Source organism: Necator americanus, chromosome V (genome assembly GCF_031761385.1).
Source record: "Necator americanus strain Aroian chromosome V, whole genome shotgun sequence".
Lineage (NCBI taxonomy): Eukaryota > Metazoa > Nematoda > Chromadorea > Rhabditida > Ancylostomatidae > Necator > Necator americanus.
In genome coordinates this window covers 36107714-36127952 of record NC_087375.1, presented here as the reverse complement: position 1 = coordinate 36127952, position 20239 = coordinate 36107714, and the positions used below count along the sequence as shown (strand labels likewise).

Genomic DNA, 20239 nt, shown 5'->3' with positions numbered 1-20239 from the left:
ATCATTTATATATGATTCGCGCATCAAAGTGTTCATTTGTTCGTCTCAGATATACTTTAGAAGGGAACGAAAATAGATCTGGAGGTGACCTCAGTTTTCCCCCATCTCACCCTACTAACAAGCTCTGTATCTTCACTTATTTTCATTATCGTGACCCTGCACTTTATATTTTCTAGAGTTTTCTACCTGGTCTAAGCGCACGATGCCGCATCCTTTCTTGCTCTTAAAGTTTCAAATAAATGGAAATCTTTGTTTAAAAAATAGCTTTCCATCAGTCACGAAATACATTTCAATCACTTTGATCTTCCTCCTAATAGAGCTGCTTTTTGTTTTGTTTTCGCCGATGGCGACCTGTTCCTATTGGTTCTTGCTGTTTGTTCATAGTTGTGCAGTTCGCAGGCGCCGATACCTATTATTTTCTTCTATGCATATGTGATCGTGCTTTTTTCTTTTACATTCTTTCTATGCTTGGTACGTATTCCCTCTCCTTGAAATACTGCTCAGCACGACTGCATGACGCGATCATTTTGAAAAGCACAAGTACCGGTGCCCATATGTTCTCGCTCTTGTTAGTGCTTTTCATGAGATGTGTGCTTCGTGTGCTCTTCGTGTTTCGTTTTGATTTACAAGTGTATTTCTAGACGATGAGACCCGATTTGGGTACAGTGTCCGTACTGTTAGGAGCCCAATGGGGCGATGAAGGCAAAGGGAAGATTATCGACTATCTGATAGAAAAGAACGATGTGGGTTGCGCTCTCTTATACAGTTCTCTTTGGTTTTCATTGTTTATTAACAGACCCATGATCTTGTACTTGTTTCTTCTGTGCGTGTGTGTGTGTGTTTTTGTTGTTGTTTGAGAAAGCAGTTGTAACGGCTGTAACGGTAGCTGTTTTTGCTGTTTACCAAAAATACTGGCGCTTTATGAAGAATGAGAGAATGTGCGTGTACTATCTATCTGTAACTTACCTCTTTTGTCAAAATTTGTGTAGTAATGGCCTTATATTATGCAGGTGAAAGCAGATATCATGTAAGGAAAGCTATGAATGCTTCAGTTACAAAGTAAGAAATTTGGAATCTCTTGTTTTGACCAATCCCATCTCATCTTAACCATTGCTCGGACAAAGACGCAGGATTTCGTGGCTGTTGGTGTTCTCCGGCGCCAGCATATGCATTTGACCGAGTAGTTGGGTTTTGCTGCACTTCATAATATATAAATCATTTGACAAACTAGGCAGAAACCTTTCGGCACTCCAGATGATTATGTTGCTTTTGTTGTCATTATTGATAGATCTCTACGTTTTTTTTTCTGACTTTTCATTTCCTCGTTCGGGATATTTTTGATTGTAGCGCCATTGTAATGCTGTTATTGCTGCGTCACCTAATTCGTTCGATGTCAAAACACTGGTAAGAATTGTGATAAGATCCTTATGGGGTGACTGCCTTGTTATCTGGCTATCTGCTGCCCTGCTTTGAAAAAAATTCCGTCTGCTGTTTTGCCCGTAACGTGCGCTGTAAGCTGACAACTTCCTACACTGACACATTTTTCGCTAACCGCTGTGTAGCGAGAGAGGATACACTTTTAAACAGTTGGACTCCTGTACAGTAACTTGGTTTGGAATTCGTGAAACGATTTTATCGCCTAACCACCATAGTTGTCGTGCTCATGAAAGTGAGAGCTCATCGAAGAGGTGAGGCGCAATGCTGAAGTTAAATGACTCACTTTTCTGTGTCCGGCTAAGCACTAATTAATCAAAATCCTTTATCATTACCATCTCAGCTCTGAGTAGGCCTTCTTTGCTCTGTTTCCCGGGTCTTTGTAATTTTTATGCTTTTCTCAGATGTAGATGTTTTCCAATACTGACCTTCTTTAGGTGAAAGTTACCGCCCGCTGTCAAGGCGGTAATAATGCTGGTCACACGGTTGTCGCAAATGGGAAAAAATACGACTTTCACATTCTCCCAAGTGGTATAATTAGTCCAAAAGTATGCATTGATGGTGTTTTCCTCTCAGAGCGGCTCTTTGAAATTTTTTCAGTGATTTTCAGTGCTTCAACATCATAGGCAATGGTGTCGTGGTGAATTTGGATGCTTTCTTTTCTGAATTAATACATAACGGAGTGAACAACGAGCCAGGATGGGAGAAGAGGTGAGCTAATTGCATATGTATCTGTGTCTAATACGTCTGCTTCTGTGTTTTGGCGTTAAACTTGAAGGGAATTCATGAAAGACAAAATATGCAGTTGAAATGCATGTGATTTTTAGTGAACTCACTAATTTATGAGTAAAATAAATTGTCAGTATGTAATATAATGCAAATTCTCTTCCTAATTCTCATTTAAAAAAACATTCATTTTATTCTTGCTTGTGAGTACGTCCCTTAAAAATTATGTTCGATGTTTTGCGAGGCGAATTAGCTTGCTAATGAATCAACTAAAAGTTCTAATAGGTGCTAGCACTCCTTGGTCGCGCATGAGCTTTACCGGTCATTTTGCAATCTGAATGAGATCGAATGTTGACGATCGTTCGTTGCAGCCCAATAGATCAAACTCATGGAGTTCCCTAGCTGTGTGTGACTTCGCTGGCCCGTTTTCGGATGAAAACTATGATACCTGCTCAAGCCGGTGAAATTTAAAGGAATGGTCGCCGGCGAATGATCGCAATGTATTTTCGGCTCACTTGGGACAGAAGGAAAAGTCAGTGGATGTCAAACAAGGAAATTGAATGTGTTGTAGCAATCACATAGCGATAATACCGTTGGGGACATACGGCGCTGTAGTTACTATAGTTATAAACGATTGGCGATTGTGAACAACAGTTGAGAATGACATCATAAAATGACAGGTAGTTAAGCCTTTCTTTTCAGAATCATGATCTCTGCCGAGGCTCACCTAGTTTTTGGGGTACACGCTCAGGTAGATGGTCGTCAGGAAGATAGTCTAGCGCAGAATCAGTGAGTAGTTTTTGAGTTTCTGGACCGAGATAATGTTGATATGTTTAGGAGCATCTTTAGGATGCTATTAACGAATTTTGTTGACCGTTAGCTTTAATCAGTATTAGATTTCTTCATAGACAAATTAGTAATCCTGAAGTATTAATTCAAGCAATTTCGATAAGATCGAACATCGTTATCGAATGAGTATTGGTTACAGCAAGATAGGAACTACAAATCGCGGTATAGGACCAACATACTCCTCAAAGTGCTTCCGGAACGGAATACGTGTTGCCGATCTCATGGGTGATTTTGAAGAATTTTCGGAGAGGTAACATGGGTGCTAGTGTTGTTTTTGAAGGAATTGTTATGTTATGTTTGCTTTATGGAATCTTTTTTTTCCATTCCAGATATCTCCGACTTGTGGAGCACTACAAGAAACAGTTTCCTACAATTGATGTAGACACCAGTGCAGAACTTGCTCGGTTTAAGGTACGAAAGTTAAATGCGAGACGTCTACTTGCCAACATATAGGAAACATATTGGAAAATCCAGAGCTATGAGAGAAATCGGTTCCGGGGCTGCAGACTACTGGAGGAGCCATTTTGAACGTCGGCCAAAGATCACGCGCGACAGCTTGCGGTGAAAATATATGAGCAAATGGCGCGATGCGAAATTGAGCCGGGGTTTCGTTGTAGGTTTTTTTTAGGTGAGGGGTAGGGGGCAAAGGTAGTCACTAAGCTACTTTAACACATGGAAAATACGCTTTACTCTTAGACTATTGTTTCTTTGTTAGATATCTCGTTCTAGGAACATCGAGCAAAGCTGATAGAGTTGAATCTAGTGGGTGACACAGTTGGACGGATTCATGAGTTAAGAAAACAAGGTTGTTCTGTTCTGGTAGAAGGAGCAAATGGTGCTCTTCTCGATATTGATTTTGGTACATTCTTGTTGTTTTACATCTTATATTTATTCGAGTATATTTTGCTTCTGTGTACTGCAATTTTTTGCGCCTCATCTGATGGTGATGATCTTTTATCACCAAAGATCATTCAGGCACCTATCCATACGTTACTTCGTCGAACGCCACCGTTGGTGGAGCATGTACGGGTCTCGGAATTCCACCTACAGCTATATCACAGGTTGGCGGATATTCATCCCACCTATTCCAGTTTTTTTTTTTAGATCACATTTAATTTTCAGGTGTATGGCGTGGTCAAGGCGTACCAGACTCGAGTAGGTACGGGCCCATTCCCTACCGAACTCAAAAATGAGGAGGGTGATCGTCTGCAGAGTATTGGTCAAGAAGTTGGCGTTACCACTGGCAGGAAAAGAAGGTACAAGGTCCCGGGATTTTTCTTCTAGCCGCTATTCTTTCTCTAATCACCATCAGATGTGGCTGGTTGGACTTGTTCTTGTTACGACGTAGTGCTCAAATCAACGGCTACACTGCAATTGCTCTAACGAAATTGGATATTTTGGATACATTCAAAGAGATTAAAGTTGCAGTTGGCTATCGTTTGGATGGAGTGCCTATCCATGCGCCACCAGGTAGAGATTCATCGTCATAGTATTAGAGAATCTTCCATCCTCTTAAATAATTGGAGTTTATTTACGATTTTTTTCCGACTACATAGTCATAGGAAGTAATATACTTGCATTTTTTTAGAATTTGTTTTATGTTCATGTTACAGCTCAAGCAGCAGCTTGGGATCGTGTGGAAGTGGAGTACAAGGTGTTCTCAGGTTGGGAACTAACGACAACTGGCATCAGAAAATGGGAAGATCTTCCACCAAAGTGCCGTGAATACGTTCTGTTCATTGAGAGTTTTATCGAGGTCGGTCTTTTTTTTTACTGACAAATTTATCTTGAATCTACAGTAATACCAGGACCTTACGTGTCGGATTGTATGGAAATTTTTAATTTTAGGTACCCATCAAATGGATTGGTGTCGGTGCAGATCGCGAATCGCTTATAGTTCGTGATTAATTTTTTTTTTTTGCGTTGCAAGGAGCCAACGAACAAGTGCACTTCTATTTATGTTCCTCATTCAATATTTGGTTAGAGCAGATCGTTGCTCATTGTGTGGATCTGTTAGAATGACTGTAGTACTCGATGTTGTTTTTATATCACCGCTTTATCCATTCCTATCTTTCAAGAGAAAAGTGACAAGCATTTTAATTTTGTTGTTATCAACAGGTTTGATGTTGTTATATTTTGATAAGTTTCGCAGTGAAGATTTCTATAAAGTCTCATGCGGTTTTTATAGTTGACGTTGAAGTGTTCCTTGAGGAGGTGAAAATCTTCGAATAAACAGTGAAACGGAATTTATGTCTAATAGAGCATGCCTAACCGATGATGAGCATTTATTTCAGATTTCAGCTTCCTTTTTTTCTTGCTCGAATACAACGGTAACGATAGATGAAGTGGGAGCGAAAGCAGAAAGTTTCTTTTCAGAATTAAGAAAGAATAGAAATGATTTCTTGATGTAGGACTAAAAATCACTTTTGAAACTGAAACGATTGAATAGATCTACCCGGAGAAAAGTAGTGTTCAACTATCATCGATTTTATCTTCTAAAATATGTATTACTTGTTAGTTTTGGGAAGGAAAAAGAGTAAAGGGATAGTTGTTCGCTTGTTTGATCATTTCATTCTCGTTCGTGCTCTTCTGTTCTACACTTTTAGAGTGAAAATGAAAGAAGTGATTAAAAAAAAAAATCGTTTATGCAATAAGATCAATGACGTTCAGTTTTTTAGTGATCTGGCAAATCCTATTTGTTTGTTGCCCATATCGTATATATGACAATACTGTCTTATGAATGAGGTACCGAAAACCCAAGTTGTCCCCCAGAAGTTTCTGGTTTCACGTATTGCTACAATACATACATTATCAGCAACGTTAATGATGAGGTTCTTTCCATCAATTTGGTACACTTGATTGCCAATGCCAATCGAAATAGACGCATCCGCTTTGCAGTCAATGTAGTAGAGAGCATCTTCGCTGGGCTGTAAATAAAATCTTTACCGAGGGCTTACAAAAATATGTATTAGTGTCATGTTATGTTATTGTGCGACTTTTTCGTCGACACGTCAAACCTAACTGATGGTGATTCCAACAATATGAAATAGACAACTTTCCAGTTTTTTAAAGGCAACGTATAACGATTTTGACGTATAGTGCGAAAACCACATTGAAAGCTTAGAGTTCGTGTTGTAGATTACGGGAATCAGCGTAGTTTCCCTCTAAAATTTCCCTAAATCGCTCTATGAAAGGACGGTGGAAGAAACGGCCTTAGTCTATACGAGGTTAGGTTACGTTAGAGCACAGCAGCCTTCAAGACTCTGGTTCTGGTTTTCTCAGCAGCCTATTCATTGGTTTTACCTGAATAAGCTGGTAAGGAGACCTCATTAATCGTCGACCGCGTACTCGTGGATGCGACTCGTACGCAAAGGTGGCGCGTTATTTCGTTGGAAAGAACTTCCTTCTTCGATGTCATTTTTTTTCGACGACTAAGGAGAGATGAGCGCTGGTTTCCGTAATCAATCTACAATCGGAACTCTAGGTTTTCACTATGGTTATCGCACCACGTCAAAATCGTAAGGGGTGCCTTTAAAAGACTATAGATGTAAAAGAATAGAAGAAAAACAGCAAAGTGTTTTGCGACTTACTTTAGCTTTCAGTGCTTTAGCCAGTATTTCTATGTTACTGGGATAACTGGTGATAAATGTAGCAGATGAGTCTGATATGGCATCCAGCATGTATCCCATGAGTTCAACGCCATTCGCAGTAACGTTGTTAATCTTGAATAGAACGATATTGTTGTGTAGGTGAGAATTTTCCGATTTCTCTAATCTAATAATTATTTGGCACTGTACAAGCTTTAGCAAATATGTACATCATGAACGATATTTAATGTCAGCTGTGTAAATATTGTAGAAATCAGGAGAGTAACTGGCGCATGTTTTTATATTTCTGGTTGAACTTCGCTCACAACATTCCTTCCCTATCATGAAGAAAAGGAAGAGAAAAAACTTTTAAAAAGACGTTTAAAACATGAATGTTCACTGTGAATTTGGGACTTCTCATTTTGACATAACACTTCCTTGGGTGCGTACCGTTAGGTACCCGCAGCCGATTATCTGCAGCCGGATAAGTGCCTCCAGAAGAGGCTGTCGGTAGGCCAGAGCAGGCATATCTTGGGCTACCTGTGATCACTAAGCCACGCCCATCCATCACCACATCACTGAGGTCATGTGCCACTCTGTTTCTATTGCAATAACGTGATGGAGTTGACTTTTAGGAAAGTTCAAAGGGCAAAAATACAACAACGTAGGCACGTAGAAATTGATTTAAAAAAACGTAGAAAATGAAAATGCTAAAAATGAAGCAAAGACGTAGAAAATTTGTAAAGTTGTATTTTTTTCTAATTTGTATTTGTAAAACAAATGTTGCAACAAATGCAAACATAGCTAGGTGAAAATTGAAAACGTTCCAAAATAAAAGTTGAAAGGTGTAGAACCGAGAACCTGGTTTTTGAAAGATGTAGATGTGTGATTGAAAAAAAACTATATAGAAGATATATATATATATTTGTATTTATGCAGAGAATTTAATGCACGTAAAATACTACAATACTTTGTGCAATTTAGATTTTTTTTTGTTTTACGCAATAAAACGTACAATTATTTCCTGTTTCTGATATCTCGTGTGCAAACGTTCGATATATCTTTATACGTAAGGGATCGATACTCCATACGGAGGCAATAGCAGAAATAGCGTGCCCCTGCGAGACATGTTTCGCACCTAATTAGACGATGAGAGTCGCTGATGAAGGATGTGATGGTCGGGGCATGAGGCAAACGCAGCGCAGTGTTCTGCTGACGCTGCGCAGCGCAATTAACGATCGTCGTTGCCAGTCGTTTTCCCTGATGATCGGCTGTCGCGGCGGCTGCGGGTACCTAACGACCCCCCACTTCCTTCTGCAGTTTATTCCGACTACTTTTTGTAATATTTAAAATAATATTGTTGCTAAACTAAATCTGTCTTTTTTAATCACTGATCAGCATAAAAAATATCAAGTGTAGATAGTTCACCGGATTCAAAAGCAAAACAAACAGCTTTTTCTATCTATACCAAATTAGTTTTTTTTTTCTGCTTTTTCTTCTTTACGAACATTGTTTTCCACATTTACACAAAAGGAGCCATCAGGATTGAAATTAAACGTATTGATTAGAACCAAAGACTCCTGTTTCAGTTTGATTTAATTGCTATCCTTTACATCCTTTATTTTTTGTTTAATACTATTGAATATAGTACTTTTAAAGAGTAAGATGTTACGAGAGTTGAACATAAAAAAGTGGTGGCAATAAATGCATAGCTTTCTTCTTTTCTTTCTTTTTTTTTAAAGGAGACTACTAACAGTCTAAAGAATATATAAACAGATTATCATTCCCCAAATCTCTAATTATTTTTGCGATATTTTTCACACTTTTAAAAAGTAGTACTGAATTCCAGTATCCATTTTTCGGAACTTTTACAGTTAATAAAGTAAAATAAATAAATAATTAAAAAATATTTTTAGTATTGATAGCAGCAACATTTTGCACGTGACTGTACGCGTGACATTGTGTTCATGGATTTCACGAAGAAGTAGCAGATCGAGATCTACTATTTATAAGCCGTGCTCTTACACGGCATCGTTTAGAAAAACGAAAAAAGTTGAAAGGATTACATTGAACTTCCAGTACAAGGGTGCACTTAACGGTTGGTAGGCGATTACATCTCCACAATGCTTTGTGTCAAGACCACCGAATGTCACCACTCCACCGAATGCATTTTGTACTCCTGTAGAACGTGATTTCTAGCGGATAAGGTTGATAATAACGAATATTTCTATACACAATAATCTATAGTGATGGAAAATTCGATTTTAGTTCTTCCTTATTGATAATACACAATTATGTAATATGTATAAGAGAGAAAAGTGGTTAAATTCTTACTCCCTCCAACACGTTCCATGTAAATAGTGAATACGGGCTGAACCAATCCTTGTTGATGTGCTATCTCGAATGGTTGAACAAAACCATTGAAGGAGAGTGAAGAAAATGCCAATCCAACGAAACCATCATGAGGACGCTGAATTTAATTCGAGGTTGCTTTATCTATTGCTCATTGCACGATTCCTTTAGTTCGACAGAATGAGGAAACCGATGCCCATGGTTACATCCAGAGCCACTCTTAGGTTTACTTCACTACATTCATTTGTCTGGAATCATACTCAAAGTTAAGATGTTGCTAGTATTTTCATCTGGGATATCTTATTTTCCTCACTATTCTAGAGACTGGGGCTTGTGTAGTGTAGCGGTTAGAGGTTCCGCTTCCTGCACGATCGATTGGAGGTTCGAATACGCCCTGGTGCTCATCAAGTCTTCCATCCCTCCGGGGTGGATAAATTGGTACCAGACTTGTATGGGAGGATAAAAACACTGACTTGGCACTACTCTCGGCTTGCCAGCACAAGCCATTGTATAGGCCAGTTACACGTTCGTAAATCTCAAACAATTCTGAATTGAAAAGAACGTGGGGGTGCATCCCAAACCGATTGATTAACGCCAGAAACTTTATCCTTATCCTTCAACTTTATTCTAGGGTCTAAGCAAGCTGTTTGGCAGTAGCCACTGAAACTCTGCCGTACTTTGTCATCCTCGTAATCCTATTGTAACAATGATATTGTCGTAACATTGCTTCTGTAGTACGGAGGCAGCATGCCAGTGACTGACCTCAGTTAGTGTGCGTATTTGTATTAGTCTGACACCACATAACTATAGTAGAATAAAAACGACATGGTGCACTTGGATAAGCTGTTGCGCTTGAAGCGATACGGTGGAGCATAGCGGTTAGGATCGAGTGAGGACCCCCGCTACCACCGTTTACTGCTGCTGCAGTTCGCGATGGTCCCACCCCGATTCCAACCGCTGTCTCCACCGCGCTTCTTCGAGCGCAACTGCTTACGCAACTGCACCGTGCTTCATATCGTTCTTACCCGACCAAACATTGTTATTCAAGCAAAAGGTTCTATCACTAATAAAGAATTCCACTGAACCGCCATCCACACAAAACACTACACACGAGGTTTTAACTCTTTATTGGCAAGTTTCAGCTCATTACTAGAGAACATGTGCTTCTTCGAAATTAAAGAAAGAACTCACATCTAAGAAGTCGTCATTGAGTTTGAGAGCCTGGCCAAATTTCACCTTAGGCACTATGAGTTGCTTTTTTCCAACTTCGCCGAATCGCACAGTGTCGTTTCCGAAGATACCCTCCGCACTTGCACCACTTCGGTACTACAACAAAAAGTGGAAAATCGTGGACATTTCCTTGTTACCACGTTATTGGGTTTGACGTTCATTCAGTTAACTACACCAATCATTTAAAAAAATAAAGATAAAAAATAGCTCACAGTGAATGACCACTTTCCTTCCATTTGCTGGTAGGTAGATGATCTCTTAGACTCAAAATTGGCCTTTCCTCGGCAGGGATTCCTCTTCTTATGCAACCTCTTTTCGCAACACACATTTTCCGGACAGAATATTTCGCAGATCGCTTTAAAAAATAGTAACTAGGTAGGGAACATCATCTTCCCTTATTATATTTCAAGAGTTTTGAGTTCAAAGAGAAAATGGCACATCGTCTATGCGATACTTCTACGAAAATACGAAATTGTGAAGAAAATAATCCTAGTTTGCAATAATTTTCTATGGTAATTTAAAGTTCTATGTGGTCAGGTTAGGACACACCCTAACGTTTTCTTCTCAAATTTTAATAAATATACTGTCAGACTGTTTTATCTCTAAGTAGGCTTTTTCTAGCTAAACTCTTCGTTCTCGAATATATGTTTTAAGATAGGAAAAGTGTCAGCGAGGCACACAGACGACAGTGGAGCTAGGCCGTGCGCCCTGATGAAGGTGCTCTCACATCAAGCAAGATTTCCTTCGTAAAAAAGGAAAAAGAACAAACTGTTATTGTATTATTTGCCCCAAAAGATGTTAATGTTCAAAAAGAAATCTCAGGCGACTCCTGAAGTGTTCATTTAGTTATTTAAGTTGACGAATATGTGGAACACATACCACCTTGATCACATATGGAATCATCACAAACGAGAGGTGTTGATGCGCAAGTATGATCCACAACCCAAATATCAGCACTCGATGTATCAAGTACTACCTGCATGTGAAGCACAAGTAGAAACACTTGTCATTTGGCTCAGAATTCTGAAAGTGAATTATTTTAACCCACACGAAATGTCTGATCTGGTGTGCCGACGGTTATTTTGCTGACATATCCGATATCGAAGTAGCTATATATCTGGAAAAAAAAGATGAGAGATCCTGAGAATATGTTCAACATTGAACGGGATCGTTAATCCCTCACTAAGACCGGAAAATATTAGGATTCTATCGTTAAGAGAGAACTTTTCCAATCAACGCATTCACATTCATTCTAAATCGTATTCGAAGATGAATGACTACGCATCCTATGGATTTTCCTACACAGCATATAAATAAGGAGAAAGAAGAAGGAAAAGATCTGCAGTTTTGCTGGAAAAACTTTGCTTTTTTTTAAAAGTTCCACCTGTATTTGTGTGTTGTTTTATTTCTCTGAATCTAACTGGAACTAGAGAAACACTAATTATTGGAATATTTTTGTCATAAACCCTTTCTCAGCGTTCTTTTTCTGGGCAGAGCGCATAAACCTCGAATGATGATGCTGTGATTGTGCTGACGTTGGTGTTGTGTTGTGAATGATGTTATGATTGAATACGTTCTGATGCTGGCGAGTGAATCTGAGAAGAACTCGGCCTTCGTAAACAAAGAATAACACTGATTTTCGCTCATTTTTGGATGGAGGTACATGGATACACGCGCGTCTTGGATTAAAGGCATCACTCCACGAATATGAGGTGGTACGGATTTCAAGAGGAGCATTCGTATACGGGATAGTAGATTATGGAGAGGGGGTGACTCCGTCCATTTCTCCCTAACTGCCGTAAAAAACGACCCGGAAGATACGGCTTCGGGCGTTCTGGCGCACTATTTTCCACAAGGAGTTCGACTGGAGCGCGCCAGCCTTGTGCAGCGCCGCATCTTTCGGGCCGTTTTTTACGGCAATTAGGAAGAAATTGACGGAATCACCCTCTTCTCCATAATCTACTATCCCGTATACGAATACTCCACCTGAAATCTGCACCACCTCAGACTCGTGGGGTGATGCCTTTAATTGGCAATTAGGAAGAAATTGACGAATCTCATATAACATTAATTTGCAACTACATTCGCATTACTTTGGTTATCGCCTCTTAAAGACCATTCATTCGATGGGAAAAAGGTTTAGAGGTTCACAAAAACGCAAAAATTTGATACTCACATCGTTTGAATAAGTATTCTGTGGATTCACAAGCTTCGAGCGCCAATGATTCATTTTCTTGCGATATGCATCCCACGTTCCTTCGCGTAACATCTTCACCACCGGAGGTTCGACTTCCTCAAGCGGTATTTCATAGATTTCAGCCATCGCACAGCTAAGTACAGCAAGCAAAACGATCCAAAATAGTTTCATCCCTGAAATCTTCTATTTAAGGAAATTACCACACCGTTTCTTCGATTATAACGATTTTGAGGGTGACAGGAAAAAAAACCTGTTCACCTGTTTTGTTGCGAGGAATCGTGGATTTTGTTTCGAGAAGATGAAGACAGAAAATAAACCACATACGAAGAATGTTCGAACAACGATTTCTATTACTGAAAGATATCGTATCAAATTGCGAAAGGCATTAATGACAGAAAAACTACACAAATGGATTAATCCCCGCTTTTTGCTCCTACATGAGACGGTTTCTTTCACTTTTTAATTTGGGATGGTAAAAATTGGGTTTTAGCTCTTTCGACAGCAGCATTCCGCAATCTTCATGCACATTTTGAAGCTTCAATAGGAGGTTTGAATATGGGGGGGGGGGAATTTAGATCGAAATTTTACTTAATTCATTGCAAAACAGAAATCACAGATATGATCAGCTGCTGCCAGCCCGTAGATACAGCCATGTTCGTGTCTGTGAGTGCTTAAAGGGAGAAAAAACCATACTTTAAAAAGAAATTGCTCAGTAAACAGAAATTTGGAATTTCTGACATTTTCCTGAAAAGAAGCTGGCGGAAGAAAAAGAATAGTTATTCTTGAAGAGAAGTTGGCAATTCGAGATTGCTCCAATCCTTTGACGATGCGAAATTTCTCGAACAAAGAGTAAAGCGCCGCCAGCTTGGTAACTGCGATGTTTTCTTTTTGTAAATAATTTAGGGAAATAGATGTAGGAGATACCCAACATATAGGATAGGTGTTTAGTCACAATGTAAATTGTACCGTAAGGCTGTACAGTATCATAGAGTGACGTGTAAAGACAAAACGTTCCGATACTAGCCGTTATGTGAACTTATTAGCACACTGAAAAATTATTTTATCAGTAGGATAGTTGTCGCATGACAGCTGACATCATATGATTACAGAAAAAAGACATTATCGCTCCAGCAGAAATTCCTTTGCTACTTCAAAGGAATACATATAAGGAAGTATTGCTTTTTGGATTATCAAAAAAAAGGACTGCTAGGATGTATAACAGGATCAAAACGACCTGAAGGGAGGTGCAATTGCGTAAGTGGCTGCGCTCTAATTCACGTAGGTGGAGGTAGTCGTTGCAATCGTGTAGAGATCTTACATATCTGTGCAGCACGATTGCTGCAAGCAAGGGTCCCACCTCGATGGCAACCGCTAGCGCAACTGCACCGCTTTGAGCGGGCCAGTTACGCAATTGCACCAAACTTCATGTCGTTTTGAGTCGACTATAGCGTATACAGTTCTTTTCCCTAGGGTTATTTCTAACGGCTGCTAATTTTTTAATTGCCCCTTGCTGCTGCTGTATGTGATGTGACACGATTATTTCAGCTGCAGAGGAAGAGATTGTTTTGTTTGGTTAACGTGTTACATATTGAGAAACCCTGAAGTTTCCTTCCATATTGAAAAACCAAGGAATTAACTGCTATAATCGGGCCAAAATCACCTTATCATTTTGTTGTGTTCTCCTGAAGAGCAGCTCTGGTGTATTCGTTGCTGGAAAAACGTCAGACGTCGAACTCATCTGTTGCGTTGTCTTCACGTTCCACGAAATTTTCCATTCCTAAAAGCTCTCGGACACTCGCTGGTTTAAGGCGACTTGAAATACAACAAGATCAAGAAATAGTTCAAAAGAAAAAGTCATTAAAGTCTATCAATTTGCTCATTATATACTCTCGAATCGAAGTGACTAATTTCCAACCATTATAGGATTTTTTTCATACATATAACCTTATTGCATTCTATGAGAAGGAGTAAGGACCAGATTTCTCCCTTTATTATTCACAGTCATCTATATCTATAGAGCAGACTGGACATTTAATTTATAGTCGGGTCAGAACAACATGAAGCTCATTGCGGCTGCGCTGAAGCGGCGCGATAGCGTTAGCGGCTGGGATCGAGGTGGGACCATAGCGAAGTGCAGCGATGAGTAGCGCAGGCAAGGATCCTCCTTTGGTCCTATCCGCTGATTATAATTATTTTCTTTTTTGTTGGGACGGGTGTAGTATAGCGGTTAGAGGTTCCGCTTCCTGCGCGATCGATCGAATCGAGGTTCGAATCCGCTCTAGTGCTCACCAAGCCTTTTAGGATTCTAAATGTGTGTCTGAATCCACTTTCTATCACGAATTTATGGATTTTACTTGTGCTTTTATTTTTTCTTGATTCTAACTGGGATAACTCTTCCTAAGTCAAATAGTCACGAGTGGCAAAAAAAGATACATTCATTGTTGAACCCCAACATCATATTCTATAATAATTATTAATTATTTATAATTATAATAATTATTAATCATTAATATTATTAATTATTAATATTCGTTTATTCTATGACGTAGAGGCAAGTGTAGTGTAGAGGATAGAGGTTCCGCTTCCTGCACGATCGATCTATCGGACGTTTGAATCCGCCCTAGTGCTCACCAAGCCTTTCATCCCTCCAGGGTCTATAAATTGGTACCAGACTTCTCCGCGAGGACAAAAACACTGACTTTACACATCGGCTAGCCACCGCAAGTCGTTGTATAGGCCAGTTACACGTTCGTGAACCTCAAACGATTCTGAATTGAAGTGAACGTGGTGGCGCGGGTCCCAAGCGGGTTGATTAACGCCAGACATTACAGAAGAGTTCTAACTTGCAAGATAACAGTTTGCTCACCTCAGTTATTTTCTATGCTGCTTCGATGATGCGTTAGGTCCATCAACTGTCCATCAACATCCTCGCTGTTTTGTACACATCCTTTTGGTTCTCGTAAAAATTTATGAAGAATTGCAGTCGGATCTTCTCGAAGAGCACGTGTATGCATGACTGGCTCAGCGACAACAACAACGACAACAACGACAACCGTATCGCGGATTTTAAGGAATTTGTATCCAGCTCGGAGCGATCGAACAATCGAGACAACTTGGGAAACAAATCCTACCAATATATTTACATAAGCAAATCTCATGGCCAAAAAATGAAGCGGTAAGCTACAAAAACTAGAATCCACATTGTGTGCGTGTAAACCCGTTCTCGTACATCACCTAAGGTCCCACGGCACTTTTCGGCAGGTCCCAGCACGCTTGTTTGCTTGCAAACACATGAGCTTGTGGCCTATGTCGTTTGTACATTATTATTTCTTTGTTGGCAGATTATTCCTTGAAGATTTGTTCCTGTATTCTTTATAAGAAATATTTCCACATTTAAGGAATTGTATCTAAGGGTTTAGTAATTAATTTTGATCTATTCTGTTTCGAGAACAGTATACATCACTATTTCAAGATTTGGCACTCAATGTAACGCTGAAAGATGACGAATTCGGACGAGTTCACTGGATGCTTAACTTTCGAGAAATTGCCACCTTCCCTCCTTCTTTTCCCTGTCAACCTGTTTGCAAGTTATAGGAGGAATCCAGTTCTACTCTCCATGTGTACGGTTCGCTTGTGGCGCTGGGACCTTCCAAAGATGCTGTTTACATGTTCTTACTGTATTGGGTGGGTATTTGTGACTTTTATCCCCTTTAAAGTACGTGACAATTTCAACTTTAAGCGCGATTGTTTTTCCTTTTTCAACTGACTGTTTCGTTCTTGTCATATATGACTGATAAGAGACGTAACATTCTTGTTTTTTGATTCTTCAGTGAAAGAACAACAAATCTCGGTCTTCGCCAAAGAATATGTAGTAAGAATGAAGATGTCCAACTATTTGCGAGTTTCAATCCTTAGGAGTGCATGTTTTCTGGGCTCAGCGATCTGCAGTGGAACTCTTTGGCATCAATTTGTAATAAAGCGATAAAAGTAAAATCGTGTTGAAATTCATTTTACCGAGAAGCAGCACTACTTACCTGTTTTTTGTTTTGGATTTTGGTGGTTCATTGCTCGATTTCTTCCTGATGTTTTTCTTCCTTTGTTTTTTTCTTCTTACAATGGATAAACGATAAATTCACTGGCGATCAATCAATCCACTTGGGATGCGCCAACGCGTTTTACTGGAATTCGTTATCGTTGGAGTTATGGAACGCGTATTGGCCTATACATTGATTGCGGGGGCCAGCCGATGGTTAAGAAAGTGTTTTTATCCACCCAGACAAGTTTGGTACCAATTTATTGACTCCCCCCATCCACTAGGGATGGAAGGCACGGTTGGCACTAGTGCGGTTTCGAACCAGCGACCGTGCGGCGCGATCGCAGTGGAATTCTTGCCGACTGCACTACAGTCACTCTTTTTCTTCATATATTTACAGATAATCATCATTGCAATTTTAAAGTTTTATAAAACTAACATCATCATTAGCTTCCAACACCAACGTCACGCTTAGAAGAAACCACATCAGTAAAACCTCACACCTGATACCTAATCGCCATCTCGTCATGCTATATTTGACACTTATTTTTCATACTCAAATCAAATAAGTCACCGCTTCCATAGTCCTCAAGAGAACCAATTACGGAAACCATAAAATTTGACACTATTTCGGCCCTGTTATTTTCTTCTTCTACTTTTTTCTTTTCTATTTTTTATTTCATTTTCTTTACCGATTTCAAAGAATTCATTCGTTAACAGTTATTAGCACGAAATAATCGTTATGCATACGTATTTCTTTCTTTTTCCATTTCTGCGTCCTTTATATTATTCGTGAAGAATTCTTTTTTCTTTCGTCGATGCTTTCCGCACTCTCTCAGGTGTTTTGCGATTAGGTGTTATGTACATTCGGCGCTATAAGCCCTCCTATTTTGTTGAAATAGCCTAGAAATAGGAAAAATAAGAGTCCCTAAAAGAAAACTAAGTATATAGCACTTAGTTTTGTTCCCAATTATGTTTTTGGAATTATTACTAGCAGTTTTTCGTTCGATGTTTCTATCACTACATATTTTTTTTAAAGAAAAATTCTTATCCTTGTGCACCACCCATCTTTTGGGTGTGGGCCTGTACGATAACGCAAACTACCGAATCTTGCATTGTAATAGTTTTTTTTTTACTTTAATAATGTTGCTTTGTTAAGGTAAGAACCTTAGTCATATAATTTATTAAAATTGTTTGAAATAGATCCCTTTTTATTGGCGAATTTAAGGTTTTATTATTGAAGATTGAGTTCGCCCGGTCCATATTCGAAAGGAGTCATTGTTCAAACTAAACGATGTTAAGCTTATTTTAGTTTTTTTTCTGAAGCACATGTCAACGAATTCTTGTGAACGAACCAACGAATAAGCACGCGCTCCAAAAAAAAAATAAGATGCTTATAACTACAGTAATGTAATGTTTTTGCAATGATAGGGGTGACGGAATGTGTGCTACTAAAAATTAGCATTGTTTTGTATCAATAAAAATAGGGATTTTGGAGGAGTAGAACAGCGTTTGTCAGTAGAACTCGTTCAGTTCTCATTTTGTCGCATTCTCCACATTTATTTCAGACCTTGACCTTTATTATCTTTTTTTTTCAAAAGTTTTTACGAAATTCCTTTGTAAGTGATAATGTAATTGTAAAAAAAAAATCAAATTTAGATGTGTCTAACAAAGAATAGTGAACGAAAAAGAGAAGATGGATTTTATTCTTCACCCTTGTGCCAGGTATTTCTTAAAATTCCTTTATTCGTTTAACATGTTTACGGTCGTGCACTAGTCGCGGAGGCACTCAATTATTCTCGATACCTTGTGGCTCTCTTCCTGAATTATTTTCCTATAAATAAGACGGACTGATAAAAATTTTGATGTTCGTTTAAATACCATTAAACTTACCAAAATGTCGCCCAGGAGATGGCGATTCGTTTCCAGAACATCGGCTAAGCAAAGCAACAAACTAGCATAGCCTAATCCAGAGCAGAGATAAAGCTGAAAGCGATAGAATTTTCGTCTTTTCCTGAATTTTCTGGTTATTTGTAGCATTATTTTAACTGGGAGTGACATAATTCATTTATGACAAGCATGATGCTGGAATTCGAACTCAGTGGTGGACGGATTGTGAGTTAAACAACTAAATCCTTATTTCTGTCAAGAATATGATAGGAATAGAAGCGAATGTCCCTTTTAAACTGTATAATAGGCACAAGTTAGGGCGGGTGTACCGCAGTCGGTTAGAAGTCCTCTATGGGCGGACGGTCGATGGTTCCAAACCGCCCTAGCGCCAATCAATCCTTTCATCCCTCCAAGGTTGATAAATTAGTAGTAAAGTTGCGTTGGAGGATAAAAGCACTCACTTGATCATCGTTTGGCCCCCGCAAGTCATTGTAGAGGCCAACACACGTTCCAAAACCTCAACGATTACGAACTGCAGTAAAAACGCGTTGGCACATCCCAAGAGGGTTGAAACGCCAGCAACTTTGTCTTTTTTGCTTTTAATAGACAGACGTTTATGTGGACGGATCAAAATGACCTGAAGCACAGTGCAGTTGCGCAGGCGGCTGCACTCGAAGCAGCCCTTTGTAGCAAACTGTTAGGATCCTGGTGGAACCACCGCTAGCTTAACTCGGGCTGCAGTCATGGGTGCAGCTAATGAGGGTCCCAACTTGACTGGAGCCGCTAGGTCCACTGCGCTGTTTCGAATGCAGCCGCGTACGCAATTGCACCGAACTTTGTCTGGACCCGGCCATACCTCACGCATCGCTTTGCATCCTTAAAGTTACAATAACAGTAGAACAAGTGCTTACCTGTTCCTCAACTGGAACCAAACTTGGATCCGTTGAATAGAGACATTGCCGGAAATGTGAGGAGGAAGAAACGATGGGAAGATAGAAAAGTAGTAGTAGCGAAATCATATGGTCTGAAACAAGTTTCTGAACAGCAATCACTAGATCATTAGAAATAGAGTGGGCTTTCAACGCATATCTCAAGTGAAAAGACTCTGGATGAGTCATGCACACCTTACTCAAAGTCTCATGTAACCCATCGATTTGAAAACTTATTAAAACTGAGAATTTGCAGGGAACAGAACTCCGCAAACAAACTATAAACGATTTCAATCTTGTGACATACCACTAAGAACGAATAGGAAGGCCAACTACGAATTGGTGAGTTTTTTTCTTTTTTTTTTTTGAGACCGTACTACTTTGTTGAACTACGTATACGTAAGTGTTGAATGGTATGAAGAGGTGAGAGCTGTTTCAACGAATGAAGTAGCATGGAAAAATGTGACGCGTCTTCTTGTCTTTTGTCTTCTAATGAGATTCATTGTAAAGATCCAACAATGGAATATGATTAGTTAAGCTCTGTGTAAGTTGCTGCTGCTGATGTTCGTGAAAAAGCACAACATAGTAGGGTATTGTAAGTTCTTTGAGCGAGACTAGATTGGATCTCCATCAAAAAAAAGTACAAGTTGAAGAAAATCCCGCATGATATTCTGTTATTTTGAATGTGGAAACGAATCGATCCAATAATTGTTGGAACAATAAAAGAATTCAAAATGTAGTAGGTATAATTGAAACAGTAGATTGACGGTTGTAGTTGATCCTTATTTTGGCTTGAATCCATCGCTTCAATAGAATAATGGAATGCCAGGGAAATGCTCCCATGCGCCTCGTAACTTCCCAATATTGGTTATTTGGCCTGTAATTGCTCATGCATGAAGCTGTGCCCGCGTCTCATACCACCACTAATCAGAACTCATTTACTGCGAAAGGAAACTGTGATGAGGAGCTGACTGTTCAAGATATTCTGTCATATTTTTATTGTTAAAAAATA

The 20239-nt window shown here is 39.3% G+C and overlaps 4 protein-coding genes across 5 annotated transcripts; 2 read left to right on the top strand and 2 right to left on the bottom strand.

Moving 5' to 3' along the window:
• Positions 1 to 644: 644 nt before the first annotated feature.
• Positions 645 to 4917, top strand: RB195_016246 (uncharacterized protein; the record flags this gene model as incomplete). The annotated part of the gene is made up of 12 exons (XM_064207312.1): positions 645 to 743; positions 1872 to 1982; positions 2045 to 2145; positions 2863 to 2949; positions 3149 to 3259; positions 3339 to 3420; positions 3739 to 3868; positions 3985 to 4070; positions 4132 to 4265; positions 4322 to 4479; positions 4623 to 4765; positions 4858 to 4917. 12 exons carry the CDS (start codon positions 645 to 647, stop codon positions 4915 to 4917), a joined length of 1302 nt encoding a protein of 433 aa, XP_064063193.1.
• A 382-nt stretch (positions 4918 to 5299) lies between these two features.
• Positions 5300 to 15533, bottom strand: RB195_016245 (uncharacterized protein; the record flags this gene model as incomplete). Of its 2 annotated transcripts, XM_064207311.1 has the most annotated exons (13): positions 5300 to 5422; positions 5817 to 5936; positions 6600 to 6731; positions 8663 to 8775; positions 8931 to 9066; positions 10140 to 10274; positions 10391 to 10533; positions 11058 to 11154; positions 11227 to 11295; positions 12355 to 12548; positions 12634 to 12728; positions 13342 to 13348; positions 15380 to 15533. In XM_064207311.1, the coding sequence occupies 13 exons, from the start codon at positions 15531 to 15533 to the stop codon at positions 5300 to 5302; spliced, it is 1518 nt and encodes a 505-aa protein (XP_064063192.1). The 2 variants fall into 2 exon arrangements, with proteins under 2 accessions (XP_064063192.1, XP_013297698.2); XM_013442244.2 differs by lacking the exons at positions 5300 to 5422; positions 13342 to 13348; positions 15380 to 15533 and having other exon boundaries at positions 5676 to 5936; positions 12634 to 12697.
• A 341-nt stretch (positions 15534 to 15874) lies between these two features.
• On the top strand, positions 15875 to 16290 carry RB195_016244 (uncharacterized protein; the record flags this gene model as incomplete). Its single annotated transcript, XM_064207310.1, has 2 exons — positions 15875 to 16059; positions 16206 to 16290. 2 exons carry the CDS (start codon positions 15875 to 15877, stop codon positions 16288 to 16290), a joined length of 270 nt encoding a protein of 89 aa, XP_064063191.1.
• A 1891-nt stretch (positions 16291 to 18181) lies between these two features.
• RB195_016243 (uncharacterized protein) lies at positions 18182 to 19317 on the bottom strand (the record flags this gene model as incomplete). Its single annotated transcript, XM_064207309.1, has 3 exons — positions 18182 to 18229; positions 18302 to 18394; positions 19210 to 19317. 3 exons carry the CDS (start codon positions 19315 to 19317, stop codon positions 18182 to 18184), a joined length of 249 nt encoding a protein of 82 aa, XP_064063190.1.
• Positions 19318 to 20239: the final 922 nt, after the last annotated feature.